At 34.6% G+C, this 19,550-nt stretch overlaps 1 protein-coding gene across 2 annotated transcripts in view; it reads right to left on the minus strand.

The window, feature by feature from the left end:
- Positions 1–8,165: 8,165 nt before the first annotated feature.
- Positions 8,166–19,550, minus strand: part of FANCM (FA complementation group M) — a 92,542-nt gene continuing 81,157 nt past the window's right edge. The window contains exons 22-23 of one of the 2 annotated variants that reach the window (XM_007472922.3): positions 12,813–13,104; positions 8,166–8,773 (exon numbers count right to left, since the gene is read on the minus strand). In XM_007472922.3, coding sequence (XP_007472984.2) covers positions 8,647–8,773; positions 12,813–13,104 — 419 coding nt within the window. In that variant the 3' untranslated portion in view covers positions 8,166–8,646. Of the gene's footprint in view, positions 8,774–12,812; positions 13,105–13,228; positions 13,298–19,550 lie in introns of those variants that run through there. The other variant, XM_007472923.3, reaches the window with a different exon arrangement.

A 19,550-nucleotide genomic window follows, 5' to 3' on the forward strand; every position in this document is an offset into this window, starting at 1 on the left:
TAAATCAAATTAATCAAGTGTCTTTCAACTAAATGAAAGTGAATTAGACCTTTCCTACTAACCAATGGATAACAGGGGTGGTGTTGGACAGAGAAAATGTTCAGATTAGTTGAAGAAAACTTGTCTTCTATAACATATCATTCCAAGATGAAACAAAGATTCTGATTCCAGCAGAGAGGGAGCATCCCACCTAACCTAACCCCGTCTGATGAGTCTCTTGTGTCGGGGAACAGTAGGGAGAGCCCCTCAGCTCTATGCTTGATTTCCTCCTCCTGCCCTTGGGATCTTCTTGTCAGTGTCCTAGGGACGTCCCTCAGCCCATCAGCAGTGGCTGGTAATATTGCCTGAATTAGGAGTCAAGGAGAGTCTGGATGTAGGTTCACAGATCTACAAAGAACCCAATCAAAAAACCTACATTATGCCTGAGGGAACTTCTTGAGCATCCCATGAAGAAGAGAAAATGGGATCTAGCCCTGAGGAGATCCAGGCTTTTTCTTATTCTTCTTATTGTTATTATTTATCTTTCTTTTTCTTATCTGTATCCCCAGCACTTAGCACAGGGTCTGGTACATAGTAGGCACTTAATATTTATTCAATTGCTCTCTAAGCCTGAGTCTACCTTTCCCCACTCTGTATGTATTGATAAGACACTGTCACAAACTTTTTGAAGGGATGCTTTGTACCCACAATACCACCTCGATAACTATCCCTGCCTGAAAGCTTAAACTTAAGTCTAGCTGATTAAAATGATTCACAACTAATAACAAGGCACGAAGGCACGAAGTTAAGTTGTGGTACTAGAAAAACAACTGTGAACTTCTCAGACCCACCCTGAGATACTTGAGGGGACATTCCTATATTAACATTCCTAGCTGTTCCTATTGTAACATTCCAGCCATTAACATTCTTGGCTATTCCTATGTTACACAGGTAATGAAAGCCTTAACTAGGATAATGGCCATATGATGAGAATGACTATCATGATGATAATAATAGTTAACATTTACATATTGGGCTTTTTTAGCTTTCTTTTCTAAATTTAAATTTGTCACATTAAAATACCCAGGTAACTCCCTCCTTTCCCCCATTAGAAAAGACATCATTTGACAAATTACATAATGTTTTAAAGCTTGCAAAATGTTTCTACAAATATTATCACATTTTATCCTCATAACAACCCTGGGAGGTGATGTGGGAGAGCTAATTAGGAAACCTGAGCTGGAAGGGACACCTTCTTCATGAATGACAAGGCTCTTGTAATTAGCTTAAAAATAAGAGATTTATTAAATTGATGGCAAGTTGAATTATTGAGTTGAGTGGCCGGAAGGCAGAGGCAGGTAGAATACTGCTTCCTGAGGAGATGGAGTTTGAGATACTTATACCCTCTTGACAACAGGGCCTATGTGACTAGAGATGGAATGATGGCGGGTTCATGTTATGAGACAGATGGAATGGATGATAGTGGGATGATGGAATGATGTTTTGGGGGGCTCTGGTACCCAAGATAGGTCATGTGGTTATATCCTATGCCTCAAAGTCAAAAAGGGGTGAACTTGTCCTATTTAGTGGATGGTTAGATATCTGTGTTCAAAACAGATGCTTATTAGAAGCAAGCTGGGCTATTATTTCCATTTTATAGATGAGGAAACTAAAGCAGAAATTAAGTAACTTGCCCAGTTACATAGCTGATGAAAGAAAAAAGGACAAACCCTTTCTTTTTGTCAACTTTAAAACTTTGAAGGGAAAAGATTTTAAATCATAGCACTTGTTTTGTTCTGTCTTGTTCTATAAATGGTCTTTAATCTTGCTCTACTTAACCATTTTGTTACATTTTTGCTTCTATAAAAAGAAGATAATACATGGTTTTGATATAGATATTTATAAAGCTGACTGAATTTTTATCTTCCATAAGGCATTTGTCAATAAACACCAATTTATCAAATTGAACATCGATCCCTATACTCTTAAACTGTTTCCAGAATTTTGAATTTTGCTTTAACAAAAAAGTAATTTTTTTTTCTGAGGAAATACAATATACTTTTGTAATAGTACACCCTCTTTTTCCAAGAATCTATCTACAACAGAAATTCTAAATCTAGAGTTCATGAATATGGTTTTAACATATTCTGATAGCTATTTCAATTTAATCAGTTTTCTTTGTAATCTCTGGCAAGCCAGGCTTGAGCCAGCTAGATGGAGAATCAAATCTATCCTTAAAGTTAGAAAGGCTGAGATCTATCTCTTTCCCTCTATCTATTTATCTCTGTTTACTAATAAATACTTCTAAATCTGGTAAAAAGCCTCCAGATTAATTTTTATTTATAACACAGCAATACAATGATCCAAAAGAATCCCAAAGGACTTATTAGGGGAGAAAAATGCCATCTGCTTTCAGTGAAGGAACTGAGAGTCTGAATCCAGACCAAAGCAAACTTTTTTCGCTTTTTTTTCCCTTCCACCAAAGAATTAATATGGGAAAATGTTTTACATGATTGCACATGTAAAATGTATATGAGACTGTTTACCATCTCTGTGGGTAGAGGGAGGGAAAGAATTCGAGACTCAAAATTATTTTTTAAATGTTGGAAACATTTTACATGTAACTGAGGAAAAAATTAAGCTTGGGAAAAAAAAAGAATTAATAGATTTTTATAGTCAGTGGAGATGCATCACCCTGTTGCCACCTCAGCTTCACCAATAGTACCAAAGTAAATTGGTAAGAGACCTTTGTGCAAAAAAAGACCACTCTCCTTCCCTCGCTCACTTCTCCCTCTGTGGCAACATTGCACTAGCTCTAGCACATTGACTCTTGGGATGCCCATGCTGATGGGGAACCCAAGAGCCCAGCGGTCATGACTCTTTGATGCCATTGTCCTGCCACTATGATGCTTGAGGTTCAAGTCCCATAAATGATGTACTTCACACAGCTGAGAATAACTAAGTCATTCACAATTATTCCTGTCACTGTGTACAATCTTCTCTTGGATCTGCTTATTTTACTCTGCTTCAATCTGTGTTGTCTTTCCAGGTTTTCCCTGAGTTCCTCCTGCTTGTCATTTCTTACATCATAACAGTATTCCATTATGATAATATACTATAACTTAACTCAGTCATTCCCCAATTGATGGGTATCACCTCATTTTCTAATTCTTTGCCTCTGCAAAGAGAGCCACTTTAAATATTTTTGTATATATAAATCCTTCCCCTTTTTGTTTTTCATCTATTTGGGATACAAACCTAGTAATGGTATTGATGGGTTAAAGAGTATGTATTGTTTTATAGTTCTTTGGGCATAGATTCAAATTGTTCTCCAGAATGGTTGAATTAGTTCCAATTGTCCCAACATTGCATTAATGTCTCCATTCTCTCACATCTCTTCCAACTTTTGTCATTTTCCTTGTCTATCATAATAGTCTGATAAGGTGTGAGGTGGTACCTGAGCTGTTTTAATTTGCATTTCTCTAAGTGATTTAAAGCATTTTTTGCATAATTATAGGGAACTCTAATTACTTCAAGAACTGCCTGCTTATATCCTATGATCATTTATCAATTGGGGAATGACTTGTATTCTTATACATTCATTTCTGTATTTGAGAAATGAAATTTTTATTAGATTTGGGAAATTTTTTTTGCACCAATATTACATATTATTCTCCATCCTATTTCCTCCTTTTCAGTTTCTAACCACCTCCTCCCCCAATTTGCCCTTTTATCAGTGCCCCCACCCCCAACTCTTCCCTCTCCCCTCCTACTTTCCTATAGGGTAATAGATTTCTATACTCAGTTGTGTATGTTCTTCCCTCATTGAGCCAATTCTAATGAGTAATGTGAACCTTAACAATTCTCAGACCCTACTTCATAAGATTTGGCTAAGACCATTCCCCATTTTAAACAATGAAGGAACTTAGATCAGGAATGTGAGACCTCTACTCCACCCCTACTTAAGCCTGCTTTAGGGGAAGAAACTCCTTGCTGAACAATGAAAAAAACTTAAACCCTTACTTATAGTAAGGCAAAAGTTCTTAAGCTGTGCCTATTTTTAGATCTAATACAAAAGGGTGCTAAGTACCTATAAAGGTCAGGCAACTTGTGAATTTACAAGGAGCAAAGAGGTGAGAACTTACTCAGAGATTTTTCCAGGTGTGAACTTACTCAAAAGTTTAGCCTTCTTAGGTGTGAATTAAGAATGGTCTGTACTACTAATTCATTGCTGGTGGAGTTGTGAATTAATCCAACCATTCTGGAGGGCAATTTGGAACTATGCCCAAAGGGCGATAAAAGACTGTCTGCCCTTTGATCCAGCCATAGCACTACTGGGCTTGTACCCCAAAGAGATAATAAGGAAAAAGACTTGTACAAGAATATTCATAGCAGCACTCTTTGTGGTGGCCAAAAATTGGAAAATGAGGGGATGCCCTTCAATTGGAGAATGGCTGAACAAATTGTGGTATATGTTGGTGATGGAATACTATTGTGCTAAAAGGAATAATAAAGTGAAGGAATTCCATGGAGACTGGAACAACCTCCAGGAAGTGATGCAGAGTGAAAGGAGCAGAACCAGGAAAACATTGTACCCAGAGATTGATACATTGTGGTACAATCGAAGGTAATGGACTTCTCCATTAGTCTCAATGCAATGTCCCTGAACAATCTGCAGGGATCTAAAAAACACTATCCACAAGCAGTGGATAAACTGTGGGAGTAAAAACACCGACTGTTTTTGTTTGACTGTTTGACTACAGGGGTGGAGGGGATATGACTGAGGAGAGACTCTAAATGAACACTCTAATGCAAATACCAACAACATGGAAATGAGTTTGAATCAAGAACACATGTGATACCCAGTGGAATTGCCTGTCGGCTGTGGGAGAGGTGGAGGGGGGGAGGGAAGAAAAGAAAATGATCTTTGTTTCCAATGAATAATGTTTGGAAATGACCAAATAAAAATTAAAAAAAAAAAAAAAAGAATGGTCTGTCCTTTCGAAAACGTCTACTGATTGGTAGATGTGAGAACTTAGGGGAGGTGACATAGGAGAAAATTCCCTTTAAAAGGAGAGGAAAAGCTACCTTGAGAGAAGGTCTCAAAGAACTCTCTCTGGAGATGGCAGCTGGCCAAAGCTGAACTGGTATCTCTCTGAACACTAGAATCCTTGCTTGGACAAATCTTGTGGTGAGTGGACAAAAGACTGACTGATCTCTCTCTCTTAAGGCTGGCCTAAGCTGGCCTAGCTCTTTTTTCATTATTCCCTTTTCCTTCTCTCTCTTTCTTTAATTCCTCATTTGTATTAATTAAAATGTCTATAAACATATATATATATATATATATATATATATATATATATATATATATATATATATATATATATATATATATATATATATATATATATATATATATAAACCTATATAGCTGACTTGGGTATATTTAATAATTGGGAATTTTTCCCTGGCGACCACCTTATATTTGATTTAAAACAAGACATTGTCTTGAAACCATATTTTCTGCGGTCACAATTTTAACAACCACTCTTATATCTACTACAGTTTATGTCTTCCACTATTTTAATTATTACAGTATGGTTCACATACTTTCTTCCCCATCTTTCCCTCTATGGTTGAAAGCTCTTTCATGCTTTTTATGTAAGATAATTTACCCCATTCTAATTCCCCTTTTCATACCTCTCAAAGCATGCTTCTTTCTCATGCCTTAATTTCATTTTTTTATATCATCCCATCATATTCAACTCACACTGGTGCCCTCTATCTATGTATACTTCTAACTGTCCTAACAATAATAAAGGTTTTAGGAGTTTACAAGAATCACCTTCCCATATAGGTGTGTAAACAGTTTAACCTTACTGAATATCTTTTGATTTCTCTTTCTTGTTTGCCTTTTTATGCTTCCCTTGAGTCTTTTTTTTTTAAGAGTTAAATTGTCCACTCAACTCAAGCCTTTTCATCAGGAATGTTTGAAAGTCCAATTTTTCATTGAATACACATTTTTACACCCTGAAGGATTATGTTGTTTTGTTGGGTAAAGTGATTCTTGGTTGAAGTCCTAGTTCCTTCGTCCTCTAGAATATTATATTCCATGCCCACTGATCTTTCAATGTAGAAGCCACTAAATCTTGTGTCAACCTATGATTCCACAAGATTTGAATTGTTTCTTTTTGGCTGCTTGCAATATTTCCTCCTTCACCTGGCAGTTCTGGAATTTAGCTATAATATTTCTGGGAGTTATCCTTTTGGGATCTCTTTCAGGAGGTGATCAGTGGATTCTTCCAATTCCTATTTTGCCCTCTAGTTCTAGAATATCAGGGCAGTTTTCCTGGATAATTTCTTGAAAGATGGTATTTCTTTTTTTTAATCTTGGCCCTCAGGTATCCCAATAATTGTTAGATTATTCCTCCTGGATTTGTTTTTCAATGAGATACTTCACATTTTTTTCTATTTTTTCATTCTTCTGAATTTGTTTCTTGATGATACATGAAGTCACTAGTTTCTTTGGCCTATTCTAATTTTTAAGACATGATTTTCTTGAGCGAGCTTTTGAATCTTCTTTTCCATTTGGCCAATTCTACTTTTTAAAAAGTTCTTTTCCTCAGTACATTTTTGTGCTTCTTTTACCAATTGGCCTATTCTGTTTTTTAAAGATACTATTTCAATACTTTGGGAGGCCTCCTTTACCAAGATGTATTTTTTCATGATTTTCTTGAATCACTCTCATTTCTTTTCCTAATTTTTTTTCTCTGCTCTTATTTGATTTTTAAAATCCTTTTTGAACTCCTCCACTAATTCTTTTTGGGCTTAAGAGCAATTCCCATTTTTCTTGGAGGCTCTGCATACACTACTACTGACTTCATTGTCTTCTTCTGTTTGTGTTCTGGTCTTCACTGTGACCAAAATAACTTTCTATGTTGTTTATTTTTTTGTTCTTGTTTGCTCATTTCTCAGCCTTTTTCTTTTCTTTTCTTTTAATTAAAAGATAAAAAGTTAATGTTCGGCTCTATCTGTGGTGAAGGGAGTGCTATTCCAAGCTTCAAGTTCTTTGTGCAATTGCCTTTAGAGCTAGCTTTAGGGATCTATAAGTTTTAAGCTCTTCCAAGGTGGTATGATCTAAGAAGTATATTTAATATTCTCCTGGCCTGTGCTCTGGTCTATAACCACAAGTAACATTTTTTCTATGGAACTGTAACCAAGGAAACCTGTTCCCATGACTGCAAGTACTGGTGTGTCTAGTACTCCTCCTCACCTTGAGGCCACAACTGTGAACAGCAATCTAGTGTATGTATAGGCAATTCAACATAAATCTTGCACTCTGAGCTGGCAAAGTGGCCCCTGCAGTCTCCTTCTGAACAGCTGTTTTACATGCTACCCTGCCCCCCACCTTATGGTCTGTGGCCAAAAGCTCCAGAAGCATTTGCTGCTGATTCAGCTGTTCCTAAGGCCTCTTGCGTTGATGGAGCCTGCCTTGGTGTGCTGTTTTGTGCTTTACTTCCACCCTACTGCACTAGATCTTTTATGCCAGCCTTCTAAGTTGTTTGGGGCTAAAAAAATTATTTCACCCATACTTTTCATGGTTTATACTGCTCCAGAATTCATCCTGAGGTGTTATAACATAGTTTTTCGAAGAATAATTTGGTAGAGATGAGGTAGGTCTGTGTAACTTCTCTACCATCTTGGCTCTGCCCCTACCAATTTTTTAAAAAACGGCGAATGGAAGGTTTGGCAGAAATAGCTGAATAAATTGTGATGTATAAATATCATAGAATAAAACTGTGACATTAGAAATGATAACAATAGAGAATTTAGAGCAATTTGGAAAGATGTAAGAACTTATACAGATCAAAGTAAGCAGAATTCAAGAAAATGATGATAATGATGTAAAGATACACTGAAAAGACTAAAGAACCATGATCAATGTAGTCAAGGATTTTAATCTAAGGCCTAATGAGTCCACTGGTTTACATGAGGGATACATTTTCAGAAGTGACCAATATGATTTGTTTTACTTACCCATATTTCTTTGTTGTTAGGAATAATTTTATTAGAGAGGGGCAAGAGAGAATCATTGCGAAATGCTTGTGATTTTTTAAAAGCATCAATAAAACAACAACAAAAAAGAATGGAAATTAGGTATTAATTAGGTAGAATGAGCCAAGAACTTTTGTAGCAAGTTTATTTTACATTATTTACAAAAGTCCAGTTAATTATCTATTTGTTGGGTTTTTGCAATGATAATTATCCCTAACAGCAACATAGGGATTGGGAGGAGGAAGTTGGGGCAATTAACCATTCATGATAATAGTGCATAGCAATAATCCTTCCATTTTTTGGAGAAATTTCAAGAAAATTCACATTTCCTAAACTGTGACATACACTGAAGCAACCTGTACTTCATTCTTCCTACCTCATAAAACCCCTGGCTTTTAATATATTCAGTTAAATTAATTACTTATGAATACTTAAATATCCAGGAATAACATATATACTTATATTTAACTTAAACAATAAACATTGTCTTATTTACATAATTTCTTCCATAAAATGGAAATATAACAATTATTATTCATCTGTATTTGTTTTATAGGAATCTTTTCTCATGTTCTTGATGAGACCATGTTAAGTTGTTTGCTATGATATATCTTATTTCAGTCTACCATTTTTAATGTCTGGTAACATTTGCATATCAAAAGCATAGTGGATATAGTGATAGATCTCTTCAGCTTTCTGATGACTTACTTGTGCATTCAGAGAGATTTCTTCAAGAGAGCTGAAAGAGATTATATGAAAAGTAATGGTTACAAAAGAAGATTTCTTAGAAAGTATTTGAAATGATTATCTCTCTTACAACAAACAAAATCACAAAAGCCTTTAAAGAAATTTAATGTTCTACATTATTAGTATCCAAACTTTTCTGACCTTATACTCCTATTAGTAATAAAAAATTTTAGAATGTATATTTATTTGTAAATTACACAGTGTATGTACTAATATTTTTTACTTATAAAAGATACACAAAAAGAAAAAAATTTTGAAACAATAAGATACAAATGAAATAAGCAGTGTTTTAAAAATACTAAATATTTTTAGTGAGGATAAAATGATTGCATATACATAATTTTTAAAAGAATTCTGATTTAACATTTTGTGATAAAGAGATTCAAAGATATGGCTTTATTTCAGCTCATCTTATTTTAATACTGGATTATCATAGCAGAAAAAAATACCTCAAAAAGATAAATAGATCCAAAAGGAATGTTTCTTTGACTACACTTTCTAAATTATGATATTCATTTTGAAATCTGATCCAGCAATTTATTCAAAGGTTTTTTGCTAAAATTTGATTAGTCTATTTTCATCTTCCCTGATGAAGTATTGTTGCATTTTTATATTTTTAAGAAATGGATTCAAAACTCAACAAATCTCTTCACTAAGAAAAAAAATTTTTTTAACAAGTTAGAAAACTCTGTTTCTACATTTAAATTGAAGATATGAGAATATTTAGAGGTGATACAGTGGTGTCATTTTAAACCAAAAAATAAAAACCCCTACAAACTTTACTTTTTAGTTGTCTTGCTAATCATGAAGGCTTCATATTATCATTAGCTGGTAGCTCAAACATATTATGTACTTAGGGCAAAGTTCACCATTAACAAAAAGAAATATAAATCTATATTTTATGTAATATTACTAATAATTTGAATGTTTGGCGCCAACTTCTTGTCAGACTTCATGATAACCTTGTTGTTTTTACCTAACCAAGTGCCTGAAAAAGATTCAAAGTATCAGCTCTACCATTTTCCTGTGGTTCTGTTTTACTAGCCTTAAAGAACTCATTTTAATTTGCAAATTCTATGATGGAATCTTTTAAAGCCAGTTGTCTTATTTAATGGAGGATTAATTTAATTAAAACTAGTAATTAGTATACTCAATAAGAAACATGTAAACTATACTGTGTCACAACATGCTGAAAGTGAATAACTAGTGAGGGCATGATTTTCAATTCTCCAAGTTTGTAAAACTCTCTCTTTGCACAAAATACCTTGTACACCATATGACACATACCATACAGATGCCAATTTTAATCCATGTAGCAAATATTTTCCATTTATTTAACTGAACTGTGATTTCAATGATATGAAACTCCTCCTACCAATAGAGATTGGCACCAGCTAGGCAATTTATAATCTTAGATAGTTGCTAATGATTAAGAGATTAAGTAGCTTGCAAGGCCAGTTCTCTATCCACTATACCATGCTGCCTCCTATATGTTAAAAAGACTAATATATTTATTGTTTTACATAAAAATAGAATTTGTAATATTTTCTTCCTGCTCCCTAAGGAATCATCTTGTGTACCATGGTTCTAAATATTTTATATTATTTGATGAGTTTCTTTGTACTTCTTTAAATGAAATAATATCTAAGCAAATTCATTTCAGCATTTTAAATAGTCTGTTTTAAATTAATCAGGCTCTGCCCCTTCCTTATTCTGTAGAGCGGGAGAGCAGGGATAACAGCAAAATTTCTACATGATTAGTTACTTTGAGGGGTATAAAGCCATCTAGTCCCAAAGAGATAGTATCAACCTAAATTTCCTGATGACACCTATGTAAGCAGTAGTATGCTCATGAGAGCCCAGTAATTTTTCTACTTCAGAGTGATACCTCTAGTAAGGCATCAGTCTCCCTTTGTCAGTATAGAATTTTGCTGTTTTGTTTAGCTATGAATCAGAATAACATGGCAATTTGGAAATTACAGGGATGTCCATCAATTGGGGAGTGGCTGAACAAATTGTGGTATATGTTGGTGATAGAATATTATTGTACTATAAGGAATAATGAACAGGATGATTTCAGAAAAAGCTGGAAAGAGCTGCATGAATGGAGGTAGAGCAAAATAAGCAGAACTAGGAGATCAATGTATACAGTAACAACAATATTGTATGATGATAAGCTATGAAAGACTTAGCTACTCTTAGCAATACAATGATCCGGGACAATTCTGAAAATTTTATGACAAAAAATGCTATCCATCATCTCCAGAGAAAGAAATGTTAGAATCAGATGCAGGTCAAAGGATACTACTACCTTCCACATTAGTTTATTTATGGTTTTATTCTGGAGTTTTGGTTTTATCTGAGTATTCTTACAACAATGACCAATATGGAAATGTTTTGCATGATAATGCATGTATGATCCAGATCAAATTGTTTACCACTTCCAGGAAGAGATGGAGACAATTTAGATCTTATAATTTCAGAAAATGTATATTGAGAATTGTTATCATAAGTAATTGGGAAAATAAAATACCTTAAGAATAAAAAAAGAATCACTCTACCATTCTATTTTAGCTGATTTCTTCGACTGACATTATGTATGGTTTTATTTCCAAGAACAAGAACAAAACTGAAAGCCAAGAGGATGGCAGTGAGATAGAAGCTTATGACTCTTTTTAACAGTGAGGAAACTAACTTTAACAATATACATCTATACTTGCTTTGTATCATATGGTCTTAGAACTGCCTTAGGTCCTATGACAGCATTTGCCCAGGGCTAATAGAGCCAAAATCTCAATTCTTCATGATTCCAGGTCCACCTACCTAACCAATAATATGGCATGTTGCTCCATGTCTCATTAGGTCTTTTTTTTGTGTGTATTTCTGTATTCAAAATAGATATAGGTGTGGCAATCTTCTTGCCCCCCCCCCATAATCCCAGATCAATTAACTGCCAAATTGATTGATCAAAGTAAAATTGTTATCTGAGAGATTTATTTTTTTACTTAATTTTAAAATTTTTCCTTTTAAATATTTTTCCATGCTTCCCTGATTCATTTTCTCTCCTTCCCCTCTCCTGGAGCTGACAAACAATTCCACTGGGTTATTCATGTATTATTTCTTGATACCTAGAGTTTTATTTTTTGAGTGAAAAGATAAAAATTAATATTAACTCTAGTTTCTACTACATGGATTTATATTGTATTGTTTTCTATTGTATTGATTCTACAATGCAATTAATTTTATGCTGTATTGATTTTTATAATTAAGTCTGCATATGCCTAAATTCACATTTCTATGTTCTTAAACTGGGCTTGAGAATTTAGCTTTCTCTCTTGAGTTAATAAAAAGTTATAACTAATGAGAAAAACTATTACCTACCATACCTTCTTGGAAAATACCAAGACATCTGGTATTATCTTTAAGTCCTGATGTTAGCTTTAAGAAATACATTGTCCCTTAAATGTTCTCACACCATTAAAGAAAGCTATTTTCCCCCAACAAATATTTCTAGGCTAAATGGGTCCTACAATCAACCAAGCATTCCTCTATTACAAAGAGGGATGGTTGCTAGCTACACATGAGTCCTAGCCCACTCTTCTTGAAGTAACCAATTAAGTTGTCCTCATCCCCATGATGCTGCCAACCCTGTAACCAATTGCATTATTTTCCCCATCTACCAAACTCTGTTCTTTGTTCTCTTGTACTTCCCCCCAAAAAATATGACTATATTTATAGACTAATAGAAGAGAGAAGAAAATTATCTGGGTGATCTCAAGTAAGGTACTGTACAGGTAGAACTAAAACTGGAAGAGGCATTCTCATTCTTATTTCAGTGTTTTCCTACCTCATCAAAGTGACTGCCAACCTATTTTGAATGTCATAATTTTTGTGTTAGGAAGTAAGAGGAACATTACAGTATAAAGAAAAGGATATCTGAATTTTTACCTCAACTTTTTACAATCATTCCTTAGAGAATGCTTTAAATAATCACTGAATAATAAAAATTTTAAATAAGATAGCTTTCATACCTGTTAGTCATCTTTTTCACAGATGAAAAATGGTGACACATATTTAGAGCTGTTACATAGCTTATATTGGGAATACTTAAATAGAACCGGAATATGTCACGCTTATCATCTTTCACAGCTACTGGAACATGAATACCAACATTCTTTCTCTTTTCTACTAAAGTCAATTCCTTAATCAATTCTGCAGTTTCTTTCTGGCAGGAGCTGAAAAGTATTCGAATTCCAGCACCAATTAAGGCAGACAAAAGGCTATCATAGTTCTTGGTCCTTTGAAATACTTTCGATACAGCTCCTAATTTTTAAAAACATAAATATTACAAACATTAGTAACAAAAAAATACCATTAATATAACAAAAATTATTAAATACTAATAAAATAATATTAATTCATGACTCAGTATTGAAAATAGCCTAACCTGAGAATCATAAGAAGTTTTGGAGAAATTCAACTTCTTCCACTCAATTCTAATGAATTAAATAAAAACCTAAAAAAGATAAGAATTTACAAGAAGTTGAAAAGAGGGGCAGAGCCAAGATAGCAAAGACAGCCACTGTCCTGGCTCTTCAATTCCCTCCAAACATCTTTAAAGTAATGTTTCAAGACAAATTCTGGAGCACCAGAACCAACAAAAGGTCAAGATGAAACAATTTTCCAACTCAACAACTTAAAGGTGTGGGGGGTAGGTAAAAATATTGGTGGGAGTTTGATAAAAATTACTGAGATCAGTTTGGTAAACCAACAACACTTATTTATTCAGAAGAGAGTTGGGATAGGAAATAAGGAGGTAGGAAATAGGAGATTATAGCTCTTATATCGTATAACTATACCTAAAAATCTAAACCCTATACTAAAATCTCTAAGAAACCCTAAATCTAACTGCCTTCTTGGGAAGGATCTTCTTGCCTGGCAAAGCAGGCTTAACTACACTTATTATCTAAAATTAAATTCTCTACCTATCTGCCTAATCTAAATCAATAAGTCTTTATCTCCTCGAACCTCCTAAACCCAGTACCTGAATCCAAACTGCAAATGGTGAAACTGCCTATCAGAGTGATATAGATACCCAAGACCTCTTGCTCCCTCAGAACCCAGAGTAGAGTTCTATTCTTAACTGACTCCTTTTTTATAGTTGGTCTCTTAAAGAGACAGAGGGTGAGAGCTGTCTGTTACTACCTCTTAAAGGGGCAGAATGAGCTTAAGTAACTTCCTTTAAAATAGAAACTCTACTCTTAATGAGACAAAGTGAAATTAAGAAAATTCCTTATAACAATATCCCCCTGAGATTCTTTGGGAGAATATTCTCCCCAATGGATCTTACAAAAAAAAAAAAACTATTCTATATTCTATATAAGAAACAGGGAGAGGGAAGCTGAGTAGTAGCTCAGTAGATTGAGATCCAGGCCTAGAGACAGGATGTCCTAGGTTCAAATTTGGCCTCAGACACTTCCCACCTGTGTGACCCTGGGCAAATCACTTAACCCCTATTGCCTAGCCCTTGCCACTCTTCTGCCTTGGAACCAATACACAGTATTGATTCCAAGATGGAAGGTAAGGAGTTAAAAAAAAAACAGGAAGAGAGAAAGAAAGCAAAACAAAATCTTGAAAAATGCAACTCTCAACTTATATACAATTACAATTATTTACAATTACAGGATAGCACACTTCTGTCTATACTCCACAGAAACAAAAACCTAAAGATATTAAAATTCACCTTACAGTTACTATGTACAAAAAACCCTACAAGAACATTATATGCATATAATATCCCCCCTGAGGTGGATATAACATTCCCACCCCCAAGATGGATATAATATTCCCCCTGAGTTAGGTGTTGTTGATCAACACTTAAAATCCTTTGCAACACTTTATCATTTATGTATCATTCAGTTATCTTAACTTCTATAATCTTATAAAAGTATATTAATAATAATTATTTCTAAATAGAAATCCTAAATCCTATAGCTATATCTAAATACCCATATACTTACCATTACTCATTCTATTTCAAACCTTTATGAATAAGAAAACCTTTTACTGAAATGAAAAATATAAGTTCAATGTCCTTGACAATAGTGTCCAGTTGTTAAGTTGTAGTAGTCTTTGTAGTGTCATTCTTGATCAATTTCAATGGAAGGTACATTCTTCACATGCAAACAATGCATCTATGATACTTTTTCTCCTATCTTGATTGCTATAGGGGTTGTTAAAAGTACTTGGAATGGATCTTCCCAGGCTGTCTGAGTTCCTCCAGTGCACTGAAAGTTCTTTATATAAATTGTATCTCTGGGATTCAAATCATGCAGAGAAAAGTCCATCGGTCCAGCTTGCACCAGGGCTCCTGATTCATGAAGTTCTTTTATCTCTAATGTATGTAGCAATACTAGTGTCTCCTCCCAACAGCAAAGTATATACAAGATCGAATGGTTTTGCAACCAAACACCATCTAAAATGGTGAGATGTGTAGATCTACCCCCTTGGCCTACTTCGAAGGAAAAATAATGCTAATTGTAGAACATCAGGCCATTTTCAAATGCATCACAGTACATAATTTGCCAATCATGGTCTTTAATGCTTTATTCATTATCTCCACTTGTCCTGAGCTCTGTAGGTGGTATGGCACATGAAATTACCGAGGCATAAATATATTTGTGCTAAACTGCATCTTTAAAATGTGTTCCCCTGTCCAAATCAATTCTTGCTGGTAAACCAAATCAAGGTATGATTTCTTTTAATATTTTGGCTAAGAACACTGCTGTATTCTTTGCTGTTGGGAAAGCTTCTGGCCATCTTGTTAGGTGGTCCACTAAACAAAATTTGTAATGTCCAGCTTTTGGCATTGTTATAAAATCAATTTGGAGATGTTCAAATGGTGTGAATATTAACAGACATCCCCCAAATGCTTTTCCTTGAAATATGTATTTATTTTATGCTTGGCAAATTGCACAAGCTGCACAGACTTTGAAGGCAATGTTATGCCAGGGGCTATCCATACTTTCTTTACAGAATCTACAATGTTTTGTGTTCCAAAATGGCCATTTTAATGTATTGATTCACAAATTTGTTGATAAAATGTTCTTGGAAGTATTGGTTTACCTTTTGATGCTACCCATATACCAATAATTTGTTTGGCTTTAAAATTTTGCCTCCATTTCTTGATCTCTTTTTTTTGTTATGTCAGAGATAAATGTGATTCATTCATGATTGTCAAATTCAAAATAAATCTGTGGCCTTCTATAGCTGCCTCAGAATTTTGCAGCAATATCTGCTTATTAATTTCCTCTTGAAACAAACAAAGTCAGTTTCACCTGTGTGAGCAGAGCAATGTACTACAACAAGGGTTTCAGGTAATTGGAGAACTGATAGAACTTCATTTATAATTTTTGCAGTCACAATTGTTGTTACCAGATGACGTCAAGAAACCTTTTTGAAGCCAAAGGGTACCCACAGCGTGACATATTCCAAAGACATATTTTGAAATGGTATAGATTGTAACTTTTTTATTTCTTGCTATTACACAAACTTGTTTTAATGCTATCAATTCTATACCTTGTGCACTTAGATTTGATGGAAATGATGCTGACCATAAAGTTGTAAATTCTGTTACTACAGCTACTCTAGTATACTGTATACCATCTCTGATAAAGGAACCATCTGTAAACAAAACAAGATCAGCATTTTCTAAAGGAGTGCCTAGAAGATTTTCATGTGGTTTTTCTGCCATAGACACTAGTGATTCACAATAATGCAATGGTTTTCTGGTGATAGGTGTGAACTTTAGATTTACTCCACCCTGCTTAGTCTAACAAAACTGGAATGTCTACACCCCTACTTAAGGATTAATTATGGAGGAGGATGGCCTATGACAGACATGTGCTAGCAAATGATAAATCAGAAACAACTGACAGACCCCTGGGCTGTCCTAAGTCAAGCTTAAGCTACCATTGATACATGTGAGATGCAGGAAAGTGATGTAAAAATGGTCTATATATTTAGCATCACTTCCTCTCTCCGGCCTCTTTTCACAGAGAGGTGGCTCTGGCTGCAGCGTGCTGAGCATCTTGGCATCTTGGCATGGCAGCAACTATTGTCCAGGTTTGGTGGTGAGTTTCCTTGATATAATACTGGGAGAAGCTTAGTAGCCTAGTTCAGGTGAGGCATCTTCACTGAGTTCTCTCGGAGTTTAGGCTGATTCTTTTCTCCTTTACCTTCCAAACACTATACTCTTAGGAAAGCCTCTAATCTTCTGAGGAGACCTCAAGGCAGAGGTCTTTGAACTCCCCCTGGCACAGGCCAGGTGGGAGAATTCCTATACCCTTTCCCTTTCTCTTCTCCTTAATTCTTTCCCTTTATATTAATTAAACTACCATAAAATTTCCAAACTGACTTGGGTATTTTACTTGGGATATTCCTTGGTGACCAAATTAATTTTGATTAAGTCACAACCCTAAAATTACCCTTACATAGGTAAATCAGGAAGCAATATAGCAGGATTGAGTGCTGTGAAGCATTTTAAAGTGATGTTTTAATTTTCTGATAAAGTTATTTCATATTTTTGTAAGCCTTTGTTCTGAGAATGTCTGTGTTCTATGTCTTACTAGTAAAGCTTCAACCTCACGAGGGCACATTATCATTAGTGGGAATCCCAATACCAAATTCTCAGATTTTGTTACTAGCAAAGCTGTAGTAGTAACACCCCTCAGGCATGGGGGTGCACCAGTAGCTACTGGGTCTATTTGAGCCAAATAATATGTAATTGAACATTGGACAGATCCTAAAGCTTGTGTTAATACACCAGAAGCTATTCCTTTTCATTCATGAACATGTAGAGTGAATGGTTTCTTATAATCTGGAATGCCATGGGCAGGTGCAGACAAAATTGCTTGTTTCAGTTTAGTAAGTGCTGCTAGGTGTTCTGTATTCATTTTAAATGGTTCAGTAACTATATCCTTTGTTAGTGCTATTAGGGGTTTGGTGATTTCCCCATAGCAAGGAATCCATTGCCTGAAAAATCCTGTAGTTTCCAAAACCGCTTTCAATTGTCTTTTCATTGTTAGGACACTCAATTTTTGGGTATTTTCAATATGTTTTGGAGAAAGGAAATTTGCACCTTCAGCTAAAATAAATCCTAAATATTCCACTTTTGAGAGACACCACTGAACTTTTGATTTTGAGATCTTGTGTCCTCTTTTATATAATTCCAACAGGATATGTTTGCTATCTTCTTGGCATGCTTCTGCATTTGGCAAGGCCAAAAGCAAATCATCCACAAAATGTATTAATTGGCTCTCCTTAAACTCAATATTTGCCAGATTTTGTGTCAAAATTTGTGAAAATAAAGTTGGACTTTCTACATAATCCTGAAGTAGATGGCACCAGGTATATTGAAACCCTTTCCAAGTGAATACAAATATTTTTTGAGAATCTTCATTGATAGGTATTGAAAAAAAGGCAGAACACAAATCTACTACTGTAAAATATTTAGCATTACTAGGAATAGATGAAATAATAGTTAGTGGACTGGGAAGACTAGGATGTCTTTTGATTATGTGATTATTAATAGATCTCATATCTTAAGCGAATTGATATACAGATTTTCCATTTTCGTCTAATTTTGGTTTCTTAATAGGCAAGATAGGTATATTGTATTCCAATTTGCAAAGGATTATTATTTTCTGTTTGATTAAAGAAATTATCCCTGGGGTAATTCCCTCGATTGCTTCCTTTGATAATGGATATTGTGGAATAGTCAGAGGTGGACCACCTCTCATTCTAATTTGGACCAGAATAGCTGATTAAAGTAGGCCTTCATCAGTAGAAGATGTAGCCCAGAGAGATTCAGATGTATCTATTGGTATTTTAAAAATTTGAGCTTTATCCATATCCTGATTATCTAAAAAGAATACTGGGAACAAATTCAGAGATTCTTCACATAATTCTAATGTATTATCACCATCTTGAGTACATACTACTATGACTCTTCATTTTTACAACAGATATCTCCCTAGTAAATTCATAGGGGAATTAGGCATTAGAAGAAAGGAATGCCCCATGGATAAAGGTCCTACAGATACCATTAGTGGTGAAAGCTTTTGGACTTCTTTCTAAAGGAGTTCCAGAAACCCCAACAATATTAATTGAGCCAATCGAATTACAGTTAGAATCAGGTGTATTTATTAAAACAGATCTTGATGCCCCAGTATTTAAAAGACAATCTTATAGTGTATTTCCTACTTTGGGAGTTACTATGGTTCAGTGCTATCTGGGGGAGAATGGACTGGGATTATTGGTGTAATTATATCTACATCTGGAAAATCAAATGTTTCAATCTTTGATTCCAGGGTCCTTTCTCCCCTTTTAACCATCATAACAGATAGTGTGCACCTTTCTGAGATTTTTCTCATTGAGGAGAATTTACATTTTGGTTATTACGTGGAAGTGCCTCATTACATATATATTGTAACAATTCATTGTCTTCATTTTGGTTACTGATTTGGTTACTGTTACCATAGTTTCCATGATTGTTATTTCTGAAATTGTTCCTGTTGCTATTGTTATTGTTTCTAAAATTGTTGTTCTTAGCATAGTTGTTCCTAATGTTCCCATTATTATTCCTAAAATCACTGAATATTTGATTCTAGCATCTACAATTTATAATTAGGTCTCCCCTTTTTCTGCACAAATAGCACATTGGTCTTTGGTTTATATATTCTCATACCACTAACTCAAAACTAGTACTG

The sequence above is a fragment of the Monodelphis domestica genome, chromosome 1 (assembly GCF_027887165.1).
Source record: "Monodelphis domestica isolate mMonDom1 chromosome 1, mMonDom1.pri, whole genome shotgun sequence".
NCBI lineage: Eukaryota > Metazoa > Chordata > Mammalia > Didelphimorphia > Didelphidae > Monodelphis > Monodelphis domestica.